The sequence below is a fragment of the Phallusia mammillata genome, chromosome 2 (assembly GCF_965637545.1).
Source record: "Phallusia mammillata chromosome 2, kaPhaMamm4.hap1.1, whole genome shotgun sequence".
In the NCBI taxonomy this organism is placed as follows: domain Eukaryota; kingdom Metazoa; phylum Chordata; class Ascidiacea; order Phlebobranchia; family Ascidiidae; genus Phallusia; species Phallusia mammillata.
The window spans coordinates 19091755-19110974 of NC_137253.1; the positions used below are offsets into that span (position 1 = coordinate 19091755).

A 19220-nucleotide genomic window follows, 5' to 3' on the forward strand; every position below is an offset into this window, starting at 1 on the left:
ACACCGACAGAAAAGTTTTGTTTGTATGAAATAGACTGCAAATTTACAATTTTGAAACTTTTTCCTAGTACACGTTTTTGCAGAAAAGCTCTACCAGAGTATATTTCAACATTTGAGACATTCACACGCGGGTTTCTCAATACTAAGGGTCATATATTACCCAATCGGTAGAGTTTAGTTGAACTTAACAGACAAACCATAATTATTATCACTTGCACGTGTGTCGAACGTGTCCTAATTGCCGCTTACTCGAGACGTGTCGCTGCAAGGCATATTACCCAATACACAACTAACATTGTCAAATAAAACAAAACAAAAACATGACGTGGACTGTAAACGTTACCGAACAAGCATGGCTTGGGGCACTGCTGTTTTTTTATGGTCAACTTGTGACTTCCAACGCATATTGCAGGACCAATTGTGGCGTGTGTATGTGTTACTATACCTGGAATACGGTTGTAGATACATCGCTTCTGAGAAGAATTACTTCGTAAAAGGTATGTATTTGCGTACAGAAAAAGTATTGAAATGTACAACCAAGTGTTTTTAGTTTGACTCGCGGTTTCAGAGCGAAAATGACTTCGGTGCATTACTCGACGAAGTTTGGATTATTTTTTATCGGATTCGTTCAATTGTTTTCTTTTCCATTGACCGAATCGACATGCCAGATTTCTTCGACCGGCAGACAAGCATGTCTCGCGCCTTTCATACTGCGAAAAAAACAGTGTGATTTAATGTAAGTTAGTTTTAAATCGAGTTTTTAGTTGTATAACTTTTATGACAACAATACAAATTTATATGGCAGGAAATGTTGCTACGATTCGTCAGAAGATAATCCCTTTCTTAGATGCTATAAAAAAGGTAAGATTGTACAAAATAAACAATCGCAAATAAAGCTTTTGTTCAGTTTAAAGGCCATTTTGTTTGAGTTTGAAAATAGCCAACTTCTGCTATTAGTTTGATGGCACTGCGACGATTTAAGTCACAACAGAGTTTATAAATCTGTTTTGCTTTTCGGGTTTTAGGAGATTCGAGTCTCTGGCTTGACTCGAATCCTTTTAATAAACAGATTTGACCTATAGTCGTACCCTCCAAATGTAATCATGTAACCAACGTATTAAGTACGCCTACACCAGGGGTCACCAAACTTTTTTTACTGCGGGCCGGATAAGTTTAATAATAATTCGCGCGGGCCGGATAGTTTACATGCCCTATAGCGCCGTCTTTGCGAACTTAACCCGCAAGGCGATTTTGATAGGGGCGCCAAGACATGGTCTTTGTATAATCCCATTGAAAATCTTGTGATGCGACTATTAAATTGCATAGTTAGTCTCATCTTACAAGCAACGCTTGCATATTACGTCACAAGTGACTAAAGAAAGCAATTGTTTGCGCACAATTAACACTTTTAGTCTTGTTTGTGACGTAACAAACTGGCTTTGGGTCAATCCTGGGCGTTGTAATCCCATAAAACAAGGTAATATCAATTCTACATATCGCGACAGGAAAACTTTCGTAAGAAGTAGATTAATTTTTAAATGTTACAAAGTTATCAATGCGATTTGACAAACCAAAAAAATGTGATCGCGGGCCGGGTGAAATGACCTCGGGCCGTAGTTTGGTGACCCCTGGCCTACACGAACGAAAAACGGTACAGTTGGGCTAAAAAGCTCGAATTTCGACGTGATCGCAATGTAGTGTGATGACGTCTTGCGGTAGCGGCGTCATTGTTTGTTTTTGATGCAATTAAAGCTGTCAGGCAAACAATATTCTTCTTCTACTGGAACGATCTCGTGACACTCTAGTTTACAACGTTTTTTGTCGCACTATAAGTTGTTCGGGTTGTAAAACCGTATACCAGTAAGAATTTTTTCATGTGAACTCGACTTCCTTGAAACAAAAGTTTGGTTCTAAAGTCAAATAAATCGAAAAAAACTCAACTAATTTTAACCTAATTCTCACAACCTTCGAGGCAAAAACTATAGGCATTCCAGACCTATTGTTTGGTCAGCGTAGCTACTGTCAAAAGTTTAACCAGGTTGGTAAATAAATCAGATTTAGGCTCCTTTCGTGCCGAACTTTTTGCTAAATTTGAATAAATATTCAGATTTGCGCCGCGTCGAGGCTAAAATTTTAGCGTTTGTTGCAGATTAAAGCCTAATACAGTTTACAGCCGCAACCATAAACCACCTATTAGCCCAGTAGTTCTCAAAAGGGGCGCCAGCGCCCCCCTGGGGGCGTTTGCTCTCACTAAGGGGGCTCTGGAGAATAATTGGGCGATTGGGAGGCGCAAAGATAGAGCAGGTAAAACGAAACAAAACGTCAAAGTCATTTTTGTCATATCTCTTTCATATTCACTGTATTATGTACTTTGTTTGCTGCGTGATTTGGATGGTGATGTCACAATGCATTTTATACATTTAATTACGAACGCGTAAAAGGGGCGGTGCAAGAAAAAAGGTTGAGAAACACTGTATTAGCCTATAGTGGATTATGTTTGCGGCTGTAACCTTTATTATTTTGACCTTTTGAACTTTTCTGAAGTTTAAACGTTACGCAGCTATCTATGGTGGGTCACGTCTAAAACTGCGGGCCCACTTGGCCCACTTGGCCCGCTAGGCCCAGCACTTGGCAGTTGGCACGCCCCATGCAATAGAAAAAACTGCGGGCCCACAGTTTTTATACTTGCGAGAGACGCGACAAGCACTGGATATAGTGGGCCCGCAGTTTTTCCTTGCGAGAGCCGCGACAAGCACAAGATATAGTGGGCTCGCAGTTTTTATACTTGCGAGAAGCGTGCCATGCGGGCCCGCAGTTTTTTAATTGCATGAAGCGAGTCAAGTGCTGGGCCAAGCGGGCCAAGTGATCCAAGTTGTATACGTTGTATAGTATCATTGGTTTAACGTTCTTGTCCACGCTGTTTGACGAGTGTCAAATAATGTGTTTTTTATTAAAAGTTGACCCTACGCAGAAAGGGACGCCGTTGATGGGTTTTGTTCGCTGTAATGAAGTTGCGTCAGTTTTATGATAAAAAGTCGCGATGACCCATTCCAAAAGAATAACTATTTTAGACTTGCCTGACTCGAACCCCTAATCACTTGACTTGACTTGGGACTCGAAACTCGAACTCCTATTGACTTGACTTGAGACTCGACTAATAGGACCCGTTACCCAACCCTGTCTGTTAGTGACATAACCAATTCACCAAGATTTTTGTTATGCGATTGACCGGATAAACAGTACGCGGTAATTTAAAAAAGTGTTTATTTATATCTCCCTAGCTAAACAATACCATAGCGCTTATATACGGCGACAAAAATACTACTCGCACTCGCCTTAACGTAGGATACCTTTCTAAAATCGTCTGTGTTTTTAGGAAAGGTCGACGTACACTTTCTATTACAGTTTTATCAACTTCTTTTAAGCCACGAAACACTTGCATTAAAATTATCTTGCGAACTACCAAACGAAAATGTTTATGATGCAATTGTAACAAGAAAATTTGTAGTAAATATTTGAAAGAAATTTTCACAGATGGAAGATAACGAGATACTTGATAGCCCCATTATTTACCCCGCTAGCCCCCTAAAATGGGTGAATGTTTCAAACAATTGCAGAATGAGATGGAATTTGGGCAGTATGTTAAATTTGCCATTTATAGGTGTTGTTTGTTGTGTTTTACCCTGTAGCCCCAATATTTACCACCCTAGCCCCCCTAATATGGGGGAATTTTTAACAATGTCCGATTTGATGAAATTTGGACTGTTGTATAATATGAGTAACGATCACTGTATTTTACCTTGTATCACCCCACTTTCTTATTGTTATTTCATGAAATGCGTTATTTACAACATTGCATGTTTGGATACCCATGAGTTTCTGCTTGCAGAAACAGACTATGGTTTTACAAATATTGGCTAATATAAAATAAATTAGGCCAATATAAATAAAATAAGCATAGGGAATGCGCTAACGTTTCAAAATAGGTTATCGTGTACGAGCAATGGCAAAATGTGCCAAGCCGCCGTTTTCAAAATTAGAAATTAAGTTAAATGCCAAATAAATTGGTAATGGCAAATCAGTTTTAGTTCCAGAATCATTGTTTGTTAATGGTTTGGTAACAAATTCAGCAAAATAGGGTAAAAAAACATTTTTTAAACTTTTTGACTTTTTAAGAAAAAAGTTATTTGACAAAAATCGTTTTGTTCTAAACCTGAAAAAGATATGAAAAACTATGTCGGGTAAAAAAAAAACAAGTGGACATTTGGAACATTTAAAAGAAGAAAGTGGGAGGTTGAACTTTGTTTAAATACATGAACCATTTAAACCATTTTATAGCCACACATAACACAGAAATTTCATCAATAGCATTGTTACAAATTAAAATGATTAAGCTACAAGGTGTATCAGTTTCTGAAATGAAAAAGACACAAGGTGTATCAGTTTCTTTGTTTTCGAAATATTGCAGACCAAACTTGCAGCAGCTAGCAAACTGTTTGTGAATGAATTTAACTCTGTCAAATTGGTGCTGGGACTTTCCATGGCTTTATAACTCTTGCACTGCTTTTTTTACTTTAACTTGCTCTTTTATCAGTTACTGTTTAAGTGGAGCTCATCTTCTTGCCAGATTGCCATATAACCTAAAATATTTTTGAAATAAAGTTCCATTTTCTGCAATAAACTGATTGAGTTACCATAAACTAAACGATTTCCTATTTTTCTTTACTTTTTCTTACACAGCCTGGACTCAAGTGGTGTACGTTTCTGCATGCAGTTATACTTTTTTATTGTTATATTTTTTTATTAAAACTTCCAAAGATGTATCCACTAAAGCCATTTTATACAGTTTTGGTTTGAGTACATGTTTTTTCAGGCTTCTGTTTTTATTTTTTAAACTTTTAGTTGACAAATAAAATGTTCGCGGTAATATTTTTTACCCCAACTTGGACAAGATTTTTTTTCAACCTACTTACCCATATGTGTGAACAGGATGATTTTCTCAACAAAATATAGGCTATGGTTGGGATTCACAATTCCTATGCAATAAACCAGACTTGTCTGTAAGACCTTTGTCCTTTTAAATCAATGTTAGATGCCAACTTTTGTGCACTGGAAATGCAAACAAAGATTTTTGAAGTTTTGTTAGCACATACACGATGATTTTGTTTTAAGGTACCACACCATCCTTTACCTTCCAACCCACTATTCACACAGTCACAGAAACTAACCAGCAGAAAAAAATAGACCATGAAGTTTCTGGTGACCATGAGTATTTTTTTGAACCCCGACAAAGTAAGTATTAAATGTTTGTCAGGATAAGTTATATAACCATTACTTGTAAAATTTTGTAATATGATAAAAATATTTTCTAATTCTTTGTACTTTTATGTGATTTTTATTGAAATGTGCAAAACAGGTATGCAAAGTTTTGGAGGCCAACCAAACTACCAGGGATCAAAAATTATGAAAATATGTGATCCATTACAAAAAAGTAGTCCTTGCACAGCTGAAGGAGTGGATAGGTTAGACAATTTTACACTGATTTTTATTATTTTACAATTGTAACAACAAGCTTTTTGAGAAGAACACTTTTAAATTTTTGGAATTAAATTTTTGCTTTTGTATTAATAGTATGAGACAAACCTCTAATAGGGAATGTTGCAACCCAAGCAGACATAAAAACAACATTCTTTATTGGTTAGACCAGTGTTTCTCAACCTGGGGGTCGCCAAGCGCTTTTGAAGCATGTCGCTTTTTACATCTATTGGTTGTTGTATTTCTGATTCGCATTTCTCTTAGATGATATTAATAACATTTTATGTCATAATGATTTTTTACAGAAAATAATTAAACGTAACTACAAAAAATATATTATTTACACAAACCAATAAAAATAAAAAGCATGAGGTGTTTAATTATTTACTTTTTGTTCATAGATGGACATGTAGTCGGCTAAATTGTTGTTGGGATTCCAGAGAACGCACCTGTTACATGGCAACAAGCCACAGTAAGTTGTTTGGTTTAATTTTATTTTGCCACAAAATTAAAACTTCACACAATTTAGTTACATCCCTACGAGAGAAGTGTGCTCCAGGATTTACTAACCCACCAAGATGTGATGGTAAGTTAATCGTTTTAGGATGTTATTTTTAATATTTGCATGTCAATGGAATTGTTCTCTTGTTGTAAGTATAAAGTTTGTTGACTGGTCTTTTTGTCAAAAAATTTACACAAACCATTTTTTTGAATTTTATGCCCCCACTTACAGATATAAATGAATGTCTGTCAAACCCCTGTAAATATGGTGGATCTTGCAAAAATAACATCAACAGTTACACTTGCGATTGTCCATTTCCATCAGTGGGACCAAATTGTGAGCAGGGTAAGAGTCAAAGTTTGTTTGTTGATATTTGTCTTAGTGTTAATGCCAACTATTGTTTTTTAGCGTGTGACTCAAAACCGTGTTTGAATGGTGGACTATGTCAAAATTATTACGATTCATATGCTTGCCTCTGCCCTGTTGGGTACACAGGAAAAAACTGTGAGACTGGTAGGTGATACAAAGGTTTAAGTTTGTCAAAATATTGTTTGGATAAAGTTTTCATTTGTTCTATTCAATTTTAGGTATTGATAATTGTATCCCCAATCCTTGTGAGAATGGTGTGTGTATAGATGGTGATAATACTTACCGTTGCATCTGTAATGTTGGATGGACTGGAACCAATTGTGAAACCAGTTAGTACTTCACAGTGAAAATTATGTTTTAACACTTTATTACCACGTTTTCAAAAGTGTTTCAAAAATATTGATAAACTTTCTGTTTTTAATATTATTTCTAATTTGTTTGTAAACATTCATGAAAAATTTAGAAAACACTAAAGCCTTGTATCAACGGAAATTGTGTTTGTTGTGTAAAAATATATGATGTAGTCTGGTTATGCTAAAATTAACTTCAATAATAGTGAGCATATATATTTTTTTAAAACTATCACTATGAAAATTTAAAAATAGCTGGATCCATTTTTTCCAGATATTAACGAATGTAGTTCTAATCCTTGTGTTAATGGAAATTGTGTTGATGGTGTTAACATGTACACTTGTCAGTGCACTACTGGATATACTGGAACCAACTGTGAGACAAGTATGTACAATATAATGTTGCAGGATTTTGTTTTTCTTAAAAAAAAATTTTCTTTTTCTTTGAGCAGATATTAATGAATGTAGCTCGAATCCTTGCCCGAATGGAAACTGTGTTGATGGTGTAAACTCCTATAGTTGTACATGTGATGCAGGATATGCTGGGACAAACTGTGAAACAAGTAAGAACTAAAGTAATATTTTTTTATTATAACCTACAGTGTAAAAAAATTAGAAAGTCATGTACCCTCTTCTGAAGCAAAACACATATTAAGTATGGTCCTTTTGGGTACAATTTGTTAATTATTACAAAACAAACTTCTTGATAAGTAAGTTACTGCTCATTGGCACCTTGTCTGTAATACTTATAATTACTGGATTGAACTGGATATAAATAGCACCTTTAATGCTAGAGATAAAATTCCCAGATGATTGGAAGTGTTTTCTTGTTCTTACTGCTGCTTAATGTATAATATTATAATGATGCATAAAAATACAGACAAGAAGTTGTTTGTGTTGATCTATTCTGTAAGTTTATCATTCAGGATCTGAAAAATAGTCACACCATGTACGTTACCAAGTTGCAATACATTTTTGGGGACCCATTTGTTTATATTTGTAAAAACAATCATGTATTGGAGTGCTGCATAATATAGATTCAAATAAATTTCCGCTTTATTACAGATATTAATGAATGTGCCTCTGGTCCATGTGTTAATGGAAACTGTGTTGATGGTGTAAACTCTTATACTTGTGAATGTGTAGCAGGATGGACGGGTGTCAACTGCGATAACAGTGAGTAATATTTTTAAATCTCCTGACTAACTAACAAAATATCAAAACATTGCTTGGTATGAAGACAAGAATGTTGTTTGTGTTTAGATATAAATGAATGCAACTCCAATCCATGTGTTAATGGAAACTGTGTTGATGGTGTAAACTCTTATACTTGTACATGTGATGCAGGATATGCTGGGACAAACTGTGAAACAAGTATGTATTAAAAAAATATTTTACCACTCTGTCCACTTCTTATAAAATATAAATCATGTGATTTTGATATGTTGGATTTGTAGTAAAATTGTCGGTAACACATTTTAGTCCTTTTATAAATTAGTGATGTGCATTTGCAGATAGTTTCCTGAATGTTTAGTTGTAAACAAATGTATTTAAAGACGAGTGGAAGTGTTTGATTTTTCTTTAAAAAAAAATTCAAAAAAGAAAACATCATTTTTGTGCAGATATCAATGAATGCGCTTCTAATCCTTGTGTGAACAATGGTGTGTGTGTTGATTTAGTAAATGCTTACCAATGCAACTGTCCCTTGGGATTTACTGGAACAAACTGTGAAACAGGTATTTTCTTCAAATCACCCAAGCACAGTACCTTGTATTTGTACTTAAAAATATAGTACAAAGTGACTCTTGTGTTTTAAAATTACTGTAAGCAGGTAATATAAAATTATTAGATTAAAAAGTGTTCAATGGAATAAAAATTATATCATTATTGCACTTACAAAACATGTGTTACTTATTCAGAGGTTGCCAATTGCAATCCCAACCCTTGTCACAATGGTGGTGTCTGTACAGTTGTTGGTAATTCCTACACATGTAATTGTGCACCTGGCTGGTCCGGTGTTAACTGTGATACAAGTAAGATTTATATTGCCCAATTAGTGTACTATTTAACTAAAACACAGTTATTATTTTTATTTTATACAGACATAAATGAATGTAGTTCAAATCCATGTATTAATGGAAATTGTGTTGATGGTGTAAATATGTACACTTGCCAATGTACTGCTGGTTACACTGGAACAAACTGTGAAACAAGTAAATTTGCATGTACACTTGGAGAATTGAAAACAGGATTGTTTGCCTACTTATGTTCTTGCATTTAATTTCAGATATTAATGAATGTAGTTCATCACCTTGCCAGAATGGAAATTGTGTGGACAACATTAACTCATACACTTGTAACTGCATTGCTGGGTACACTGGAACGAATTGTGATACAAGTGTGTATATACACAACACTTTTATGCATTTACTATTACAGTACTTTATATTTTCATGCATCTATCCATTTCAAATAAAATTATATGCACAGTACTAACATATTAAAATGCGAAAAGCTATATACTTTTCTGTAACTATTTTGTAACTAACTTTTTTTATTTAAAGTTAAAATAACAGATGTCATTTAAAAAATACATGATGTTTTGTTTGTCACAAGTCGCATTTCTATACTTTTTATACTGTAATAGTTGCATTTAATCAGGCGTCAACTATCTTGAATTGAAATTAAAAATATTAAACAAAATTTTGTAAATAAGAGAAGTAACTCTTTTGATTTTGCCTGTGTTGAAGTTCCAAAATTATGTTTAGATAAACATACAAACCAAAGTGGATTGCAAATCTTTTATTTCACTATTTGATTTTCTGTTCAAACACAGCTTTTTTATCTACTTGATTTTCTGCTCAAAAACTAAACCTTAACCTAATCTGTAATAATTCATGAGTTGTGTTTTTTAGACATCAATGAATGCAGTTCAAGTCCATGTGTAAATGGGGTTTGTGTAGATGGTATTAACTCATATTCATGTCAATGTACAGCCGGGTACACTGGAACTAACTGTGAAACAAGTATGTTGTAGTGTATGCGAATTGGTTGATTAATTTAAATTAAACTTGCTGTCTGGTGATCCAGTGTTTTATAGACCATGTGGACAGGATTTTGGAAAAAATGTTTCAACTCTTGCTTGTTGAGAAACTGATAATGTTTTTTTGTGTAAAAAATTATGTTTTTAGTACATTGAATACAAGATAACCTGCAAAAAATATGCAAAAACATTAATTAACGTGTAAAGGTATTTTTATATATTTTTTTTTAAAAAAGAGATATTTTTTCATATGTTTGAATGCCAAATTGTTTCTTTCAGATATCAACGAATGTAGTTCATCACCATGCCAAAATGGAAATTGTGTGGATGGCATTAATTCATATTTATGCAATTGTAATGCAGGATATACTGGAACAAACTGTGATATAAGTATGATTGCCAAAAGCTTGTAAACAAACAAACAATTTTTTTTAACCTGAATATATACATCTTTAGATATCAATGAGTGTAGTTCAAATCCTTGTATAAATGGCAACTGTGTGGATGATGTAAACATGTATACTTGTACATGCACAGATGGATATACTGGAACGAATTGTGAAACTAGTAAGTACAAACAAATAATAAATATTTCATATTTAATTGTCAAAAAATAGAAATATGACAATGTACAAAAAATATGTAAAAACATTGAAAAAAGTTATTTTTCTTTAATATACGAGATATTTTTTCTATGTTTGAATGCCAAACTGTTTCTTTCAGATATCAATGAATGTAGTTCAAATCCATGTGTTAATGGAAATTGTGCTGATGGTGTTAACATGTACACTTGTCAGTGCACTACTGGATATACTGGAACCAACTGTGAGACAAGTAGGTATAGGTGTAGTTTGACAAACCTGATTTACTGCTTAGTATAGACAACATGTATGTGCCATGACAAATTTGTAAAAAGGGGTATTTGTTTGTTTAGATATTAATGAATGCAGCTCCAATCCCTGTGTTAATGGAGACTGTGTTGATGGTGTAAACTCCTATGCTTGTACATGTGATGCAGGATATGCTGGGACAAACTGTGAAACAAGTATGGCCCTTTCTGTTGTATGGTGTATTAAATAAACACAATTTTGCTTCATTAAAGGTTGCAATGCTTTTGTGCAACAAATCATGTTAATAGTAGTAACTGTTTAGACATTAATGAGTGCTCCAGTTCACCCTGTCAAAACAGTGGTGTATGTCAAGATGGAATTAATTCCTACACTTGTCAATGCACTTCTTTGTGGACTGGAACTAACTGTGATCAAGGCAAGTAAAAATTTAGAAGATACCCAAATGATATTTACAATGTGTAAAGTGTAGAGATAAGGCCGATATGGCCGATAATGGGTAGTTAAGTAGGCCGATAACCGTTATTTGAAGCCGATATTTTGTTTGCATTAAAAGGCCTAAATTTGTACCTTTTTACCGGCAAAAAGCTTCATTGTTAAACGGTTGTATGGTTGCACGACAAAGTAACAAAAAATTGTAGTTCAAAGGTCGTGCTTTGCTGTACGTTTTGACGAACGTAACCGTGTAAACACGGAACTAACTGAAGTCACGTCAAAGCATGAAAGCTTTTGATGTTGATTTACCTTAATACCGATTAGTGAATGGGCAACGCAGAAGACGGGACATAGTTGCGTCAAGCAAAAGTAACATAGTCAGTGCCGTTTATCGGCTGTCCGATGGGCCGAAAACGATAATCGGTAATATGCCGAATATCGCTGCCGATAATGGGTCAGGTCCATAATCCGTCTATCTCTGGTAAAGTGTTTTTTTTTGCAACCAGTCAGTCATATACCGTAAAAAGTGGTTACATATTATTTAAACAAACAAAACATGGATAAGTAAGAAAGATGCAACTGGTTACAAACAAGTGTGAAATATATCGATTTTTTGTTAATTAGTTTAACACACATTACTAATGTCAAGAATATTACCTAAAATTAACGTTTTACCAGGACTGATTTTGTTTTAAATAATAAGCATACTTTGGGAAGTAACTTACAGAACGCAATTTTAGATGTCAACGAATGTACCGACCCTGAAACGAAGTGTACGGTTTGCAACAATATGCCCGGATCATATTTCTGCGTATGCGAACCAAGTGTACAAGAAGGCATATTGTGTAGTAAGTGCTTGGGTGCATTGTTTTAGTTCGGTAATTTTAACAGCGGTTGAATTACTTGCAGAATGGTCAGTGATTAGTAATAAAGCCTTTCGCATTCCGACTGATGTGGCCACCTCATACGTACTTGCTGTGTCTGCTTGCAATCAACTATACACGGGATCCTTGTTGGGCGAACCAAGCGCTTTCTACCTATCTGGAATTCAAAACTTGGCCATTGCCGATTCCGCGAGGTTTCAGGTCCAGTTTGTGTGGATCAATGTCGTCAGGATATCAGGTTAGATTTTTTCCTGAATACTTTGGGCTATACATTTCTACAGTTAATGATGAATATATTCATATCAGTAGCTGCATGTTATTGTTCCTCACTGCTCCCTGTCGCTGCTGTCAAACCTTTTATTAATATTACTACTCCTATCCCGACGGAATCCATCAATATTCAATACACAACTAATGTAGCCTATGTATCATAACACAAAGCCGTAGTTTTGAAGTGTTTTTGCCAGTGCTCAAGAATTGTATTTTGTAATACTATATGCTGTTCCGATACAAAAGATTAACACTCAAACAAACCATTCCCCAAAAGCCAAAACAAGATTTTTATTTATTCGATTGTTTTATCACTGTTTTTATTTTGGTAGGACTTTGGGTTTATGGCAACACGAACACCGCAGCAACCACCAACTTTGATGCGAGTTTAACTGGAGGGGGTGACTGTGCTGTAATGCGAGTCATTGATTCAAAGTGGGTTGCTGTGCCTTGTTTGACCTTTACGGCTCAGTACATCTGCGAGCGCACACCCACCAACCAAATATTCTCACCATAAAAGTCTTTATATTTATTTTTGACTGCGCTGTTTTTGTTAGATTTCTTGTGAACTTTTCTGCTCTAATGCTGTTTTGTACCAATTTTTTATGTGCGCAAATACACGAACAAAAGAGGTGCACAACTACTGTTACATGTAAACTAGCTGGATTATTGAAGCATGCAAGCACATGTCCGCTATACTCCTTTGTTAAAAAATGAAAAGTAGTGTCTTTCACTTTTTGTTTCATAAAATCCAGGTTATATTCCAGTGTCACCACCCCCATCATCGGCATTTCCGTCCATGTTTGGATCGTTTCCGCCAATGTCTTGAAAGTCGTTCAAGTCTGCTTGCTCTTGGCGGTCAAGCTCTATTTCCAGTTCCTCCCTTTCTTCTTCGGAATCCAGAACAAACGCAAAATAATCGCGGTTGAAGTTCTCCCGACCTGATAAAAACTGACCACCAGGGTAGGCTTCCCCTGATATTTGTTTCTTTTTGCATCCTGACTTGACAGCACGTAACCGATTACCATAACCGTCGTATTGAAAGCGAGAAGGAACAGAATTGCCACTCTGAAAACCATACTGTTGATTTTCCAAGTCCATTTCTTCAGGATGCAAATCGCCACCTAGTATCCAGGTACCATCTTTTAGTTGCACCCAACCTCGTTCATCTCGATACCCCTTGGATCTTTTTACTCGATCACTGGCACTAGCCAACATACTGCTGGCCAATCGTTTCCTTGAGTATTTAGTGATCGATGCGTAAATGAGATAGACAAACTCGGCGAAGTTTAGCACCACACATATACAGCTGTAAATAAACATGAACCACAAAAAGATAGTCTTCTCCATTGGTCTCGAAATAAAACAGTCGACTTGATTCGGACATGGCCATCTGCTACATTTGTATAATTCGGGAACGTGTAGACCAAACAACACAAATTGCAAAAACACAAATCCAAGCTCCATGCACAAGCGCAGAAAGACACTAGCCACATACCAGCGAAAATGTTGTGCAAATGTTGGTAATGGAGATTTTATATTTGTGATGCTCACTTTTTGTTTCATGATTTTTAGCTGATCGTCGTAACAATTTGGATCCGTCTTTCCTATCAACTTTACGCTATCATTTATCACAGCTGGTTCAGCAGATATTTTAGCCGGAGAATTCCACGGTTTGTTTGTTAATTCTCCTTCTGTACCTTAAGACAAAAACAACGTGTTGTGAAAATATTCGGGAATCAAATTTAAACCAAAGTTCCTTTTTTAATTATTTGTTTATCAGTCAGTTTGATATTAAAGCCAAATGATACGCCACCAACAAACATCGATAAAAACTTTTCCTGGGGAATTGTGAAGGTGGGTAAATCTCAATCTCAGCTTAGACTCATTTAATTGGTAACGCAAAGCTATTGTTTAGATCATTTGACTCCTTTGTGATAAATGACTCCTTTGTGATAGAAAACATGTTATTATTTTCTCGGGTTGTTTTTGTTTGCAGCAATCAAATTTTTCACACAACAGTGCTGCGAACAATAGGCACATATCTGCGCTCATCCATTGCCAATAAGCCTTGTGTGGCAGTCGCAATTTTGTCGGCAAGAATCGATAAAATAAATCCCGGCTCTTTCGCATCGGGCGGACAAGTATTAAACCTTTATAGAATTCTAGTGTTCCATCCAGCGCCATAGTGCACCAATTTAGAGTTACCTGGATATTCGGGAGGTGCTGTCGGCATAGCACGTATGGGAAAATCATTATTGCCTTCTATCTGATCTCTTTTTAGCTTGCTTTGGCTTTGCCCGTGCCCTTTGTCATTCACAAACGTTACTTCAGATGAAAGTCGTGGCAGGTTCTGAAAAAATTCAAACAAAATCAGTGACGGACCTATCACAAGAGACAAAATTTAATAAAAGGCTACATTTTTCACTATGCCGGTATTCTTTTCTACTGACATCGATGGTGATATTTAGAAATATTTCAATTTGTCTCTTACTGAATTTTCGTCTTCTGGGGCAGAGGGAAACCAAACCACCACATCATTTAACGCTCGGTTGTTGTCTGGAGCTGCGTGATCTCGCTTTGCAGCGGTTGTCGGTGACACAACTCTACCTTGTGCATTGGTGTTGGTTGGCTCTCGCCAAACAAATACGTTGGCAGTATCAGTGTTGTTATTGTTGTTGTTATTATTGCAGTAGTTTGCATTTTTGCTTGTAGCGTTCTTGCCCGGATGTTCGATTGTACCAAACCCGCTGGTGTTAGAGCTACTACGTCGTTCATCGTTTGAGGGGTAGTTGTTCTTATGTCTCCTACCGTCGCCGTGTTGTTTGCTTCTGTGCCCCAGCTTGGGTAATTTTATCAGGGTACTAATCGGAAAGGGGGGTTCAACCGTTATTCTTTTGCGGTATGAGTCACCTTGATCATCCTTCCCAGTTTCCTGGTAGCTTTCATCGAATAGCTTGTTTTCCTGAAGGTTAATATCGTAATTTTTGCTGCCCCGATTTTTTTGCCCTTTGCGTCGTTTGCTATCACGTGATTCTTGGGACGTCCGTTTACGCAGGTCTTGGTAATTGTTGGGTGATTTGCTGTTGGCTGTCGTGTACGTCACGTTGTTCATTCTTCCCCGTTTAGCCCTGAAATATTTGAATGGGCTATTTTACAAAACAATCTAGGACGTAGAATAATTTTATCGTAAGATTACCCAGAGAACTGTTTTTCACTCCCGTCATCCTCGTCGTCGTGTGATACTCGTTTATTTTTGCTTGCGGCTTTTTTCATTTTTGATTTGTGTGCGGAGTAGACAACAAACATAACGGACGGTGTGGCAACAAAAAGTATTTGAAAGCTCCAGAATCTATAATTTACATTGTTTGTTACAGTTCAGTAGTCATTTTGTTACTTCCACAAACTAAATTTCAACATAAGTTAAATTTTAAATCAATCTACACTGCATGTAGCGTAACTTACCGAAGATGGGAGATGGGTGAAAACGAGTTAAAACATACATTAGTGCATCCGGGTTGTAATGTGTTGCATTTAAATTCACTTTGCTCGTCGTTATACACTCTATCGCCTGTAGGAAGTTTTGTTTTTATTATTGCAACATTTTTAAATAGTATTTAACATATTTTCTTAGTCTCACCCACTGAAGCTACGATCACCATTCGACAAACAATTAGAAACGTAATCCAAAATTTTCCTATAAGCGTTGAATGCTGGTTCGCCTTTTCGATCCACCTTTCCAAAAAGTGCCAAGACATCCTTTTTTTGTAAACAGTTTAGCAATCAGGTGCTCTAAAACGTTTAACAACGAAACCTAAAAAGAACCAAGATTCGAGTCAAACCTAACCCATTTTTTGTCGTGCTAAAACCGCCATAAAATCCCATACTCTCATCCCTTCGCACAATGCTTTTGAAACGTCACCCACTGAGTGCTGATCGCATACTTGAAAGATGTTAGCGGAATTGTAGGATTGCCGCGCATCATGCACACTCAATTTTCGAGTGATGCAATCGATAAAATGTTGTAATCCGGTGTACAGCCCAACATTGCCGCCAACATGCATTAGAGCTGACAAGACGCGATCGATGCTGCATTTATACTTCATTTTACATGCTATTTCTTTTCAGTTAATTGACTACAATTGCTGCCCTGGTACTGCACGTACACTCTGGTGCCGTTGTGCTCCATGCTAATTAAAGTTGCAATTAGTAGAGTTTGCCATTCAAATTGTCGGACTGCTCGGCGGACCGGCAGTTTGTTACTAAAGTTCAGGCTTAGACTCTATAGCCTACTGTTTAAGAGCGATCACTCGATGTTTTCGATGTACCGAGTCTTTGCGCAACATTAACGTTTAATTAAAACATAAACGTCATGTTAGATTTGAAATGCACATAAACATCTTTCCCACAGGGAAATAAGAAAATCAATGAATTAATGGACCCCTAAATCACTTAATTCGTCATTTCATTGTCTCTTGCTCTTTGCCCACGGTGGCAACTGTTGCACGACTTGTTAAGTAACTTTTTGCTCGTGGTGTTTTATTGCCAAAAAACTCGTTCATTTGGAGGAGGTAGAGCGTGAACTTCCTGTCATTCTTGCATAATTAATTTGCTCAATAGGTCATAGAGTTTTGCAGAGATTCGCCAAGCTGGGCGTAATGTATCCACATTGGTGTGCCCCTTCAATATGATATTAATTATTTATAACTTAGCTTTCTTTTTTGTTTCGATTTACGGCTACATTGTCATTCAAAACATTTATATTAAAGTTTAGCATAATATGCTATCTAAAGAGTAGAGAAAGACATACTTGTCTTGTTGATCTTATTAAATGAAACGTCAGTTTATTTACAACAGACCATCATTTTCTCAGACTGGCGTGAATAATTTATGATTTCAGTTGACTAATAACATTAATGGGATTTTTTATTTACATCATGTGCCAAAGGGCAAAACTATTCGAGCGCTTTCTTCCTGAATGCATTCTACATGTGTACACTTCTAATAAAACGTTAGGCTAATTTAGGCTGTACACAACTCGTTCTAAATTCCTGACAGCATAATGTGCATATGTTATGCCGCAACATTTTTTAAGGAACTGACCTTGAAACAATTGTGTGGACGAAATACTGTACACTGGATCCTTACTTTCGTGGGTAATAAATTAGCCAGCAACTCCGGTGGAATTGGTTCCAGCTGTACGAGCCTCTATAAAAGCGCTACAGGTTACCGAACGTCCAATTAAAGATTTTTTTTAAAACAGCCTTGGTGGACCATATCTAATTGGAGATTTGAAGCATGGTTGATCACGTCGGCGGTGCCAGCCCTGTTATTGGCATGATGACGTTTGTGACGGACTGAACACAATACATAAGAACATTACATACCTCATAAATCTCTTTATGCATCCAATAGTTTTGGATATTTTTGTATCTAGCAACATTGTAAATACATTTACACTTTGTCATATTAACTTGATTTTGCGATTAAAGAGGTGGTAAGTATGGCTAGTTAAACACACAACAAAACATTTATTTGAACTTGTATAGTATAGGGTTACCATATTTGATGATACACAATCCCTGACAAATTTGCGACGCAAACACTTCCATTACGATTACAGGATAAATTCAGAATATTTGAAAGTTAGCTACGATACTCTGATCCTTGTCAATTAGCCTAACTTTGTGCGTAGGCTTCTGTTTAGTTGACTATTTTAGGCTAATCTCACTAATCTACATATCCTTGAAACAATAAACACATATATCAGGGGTCGCCTACCTTTACCACTCTACGAGCCATTCAGACCAATGTTACATGGTAAAAAAACACTGGGAGACACAAAGACCTTTTTAAATTTGAAATAAAAGTTAGTTCCTGGCATATTAGGTATACACTTGGCAAACTATTTTCGTCAGCAGTGAAAGCAAATGAAACTTCCAACGTAGCAGTGAATGCCGTGTTTTCTTCAGACGCCGATATTTATTTCTGTATTTGACGCGTATTGTTAGACAACTAAAACGAAATAGTAACCTTGTGCGTAAACCTGCGCGCCGCCAGTTTCCGTCTTTACGTTTCATGGTATAACTACCAGAAACTTTCTCCGTTGGTACATTAATTTCATAATATTTATACATATATATAATCCAATAACGACAGCAGTCCGCTGCATGTGTTAACTGTTTGAACAATTTAATGTACTCCATATCTTTCAAGAATTTAAACAACGAAACTAAAACCAATAAAGATTCAATTTGACAAGTTTTTCATCAGAATAACAATTTATTGTAATTTGTAACATGCCAGTGTAAACCAATGCTGTATGGTTACATCATAGTCTTTTATAGTTACATCTTATTTGTCATTGCTGATATCTATTAATTCCCGCTTTTGTAATCTATTGCGTTGTAATCTATTGCGTTGACAATTAACTGCCAGTTTTGTGTGATAAGTGATAACGCAACGTGATTCACTTTTTTTCATTACAGACTTCCATGGGTAAGGTACTGCGTCGCTCACATTAGAAAGTGTGTTTTATCGTGTAAAGTCTGTGAACGATTGTTATTGGTAAGTCTATTGATAAATATAGTTTACGACTGCCAAAAGTCAATTAAAAATGAAATTGATGTGGATTAAACTTCGGTAACCTTGTACGTCATTCTGCTTTACCATAATTGTCCTGTGTGCGTTGCATTTTGTTCACGCAGTGTTCCTGTTCCTCACGTGAAGCGTGACTTAATTCTACACTCACACTATCGCCCAACATAGCTTTGGTAAGAATGTGTGTGACGTCAGTATAGGTGATTACTGCGAGTCAAGTTTCCGTGTTGTTTATTTTTTCCGGTTACCACAACAGTGTGTAAGATTTGGTGCATTTCTTTATTTTATGCGTAGTATGTAATACAATGCCTTTAAGTTATTGAAAGTTCGGTTGAGCTAAGTGTTGGCTACATGCTAAGCAAAAGAGTTTGTTAAAGATTTCGT

The 19220-nt window shown here is 36.0% G+C and overlaps 2 protein-coding genes across 9 annotated transcripts; one reads left to right on the forward strand and one right to left on the reverse strand.

The window, feature by feature from the left end:
• Window positions 1-392: 392 nt before the first annotated feature.
• On the forward strand, window positions 393-12876 carry LOC145212563 (uncharacterized). Of its 8 annotated transcripts, none has more exons than XM_080080721.1 (27): window positions 393-497; window positions 551-736; window positions 806-861; window positions 5173-5292; window positions 5417-5522; window positions 5937-6007; window positions 6065-6121; window positions 6269-6382; window positions 6446-6550; window positions 6625-6735; window positions 7031-7141; window positions 7209-7319; window positions 7822-7932; window positions 8020-8130; window positions 8379-8492; window positions 8676-8789; window positions 8859-8969; window positions 9044-9154; window positions 9672-9782; window positions 10079-10189; window positions 10256-10366; window positions 10523-10633; window positions 10734-10844; window positions 10952-11065; window positions 11823-11930; window positions 11992-12204; window positions 12569-12876. In XM_080080721.1, exons 2-27 carry the CDS (start codon window positions 576-578, stop codon window positions 12751-12753), a joined length of 2970 nt encoding a protein of 989 aa, XP_079936847.1. In that variant the 5' UTR covers window positions 393-497; window positions 551-575; the 3' UTR covers window positions 12754-12876. The 8 variants fall into 8 exon arrangements, with proteins under 8 accessions (XP_079936847.1, XP_079936848.1, XP_079936851.1 ...); XM_080080722.1 differs by having other exon boundaries at window positions 569-736; XM_080080725.1 differs by lacking the exons at window positions 9044-9154; window positions 9672-9782.
• Window positions 12823-16475, reverse strand: LOC145212564 (uncharacterized). Its single transcript, XM_080080729.1, has 6 exons — window positions 15877-16475; window positions 15702-15807; window positions 15436-15588; window positions 14731-15367; window positions 14445-14589; window positions 12823-13936 (listed from the first exon to the last, which is right to left on the reverse strand). The coding sequence occupies exons 1-6, from the start codon at window positions 15992-15994 to the stop codon at window positions 12993-12995; spliced, it is 2103 nt and encodes a 700-aa protein (XP_079936855.1). The 5' UTR covers window positions 15995-16475; the 3' UTR covers window positions 12823-12992.
• Window positions 16476-19220: the final 2745 nt, after the last annotated feature.

Coding starts and splice junctions, on each gene's coding strand:
- LOC145212564 (XM_080080729.1), bottom strand. CDS start 15,994: ATGTCTTGGCACTTTTTGGAAAGGTGGATCGAAAAGGCGAACCAGCAT. Junction 15,808..15,876: donor GGTGATCGTAGCTTCAGTGG/GTGAGACTAAGA, acceptor AACTTCCTACAG/GCGATAGAGTGTATAACGAC. Junction 13,937..14,444: donor AGCACCTCCCGAATATCCAG/GTAACTCTAAAT, acceptor TTTTGTCTTAAG/GTACAGAAGGAGAATTAACA.
- LOC145212563 (XM_080080721.1), top strand. CDS start 576: ATGACTTCGGTGCATTACTCGACGAAGTTTGGATTATTTTTTATCGGA. Junction 5,523..5,936: donor ACAGCTGAAGGAGTGGATAG/GTTAGACAATTT, acceptor TTTTGTTCATAG/ATGGACATGTAGTCGGCTAA. Junction 6,122..6,268: donor TAACCCACCAAGATGTGATG/GTAAGTTAATCG, acceptor CCCCACTTACAG/ATATAAATGAATGTCTGTCA.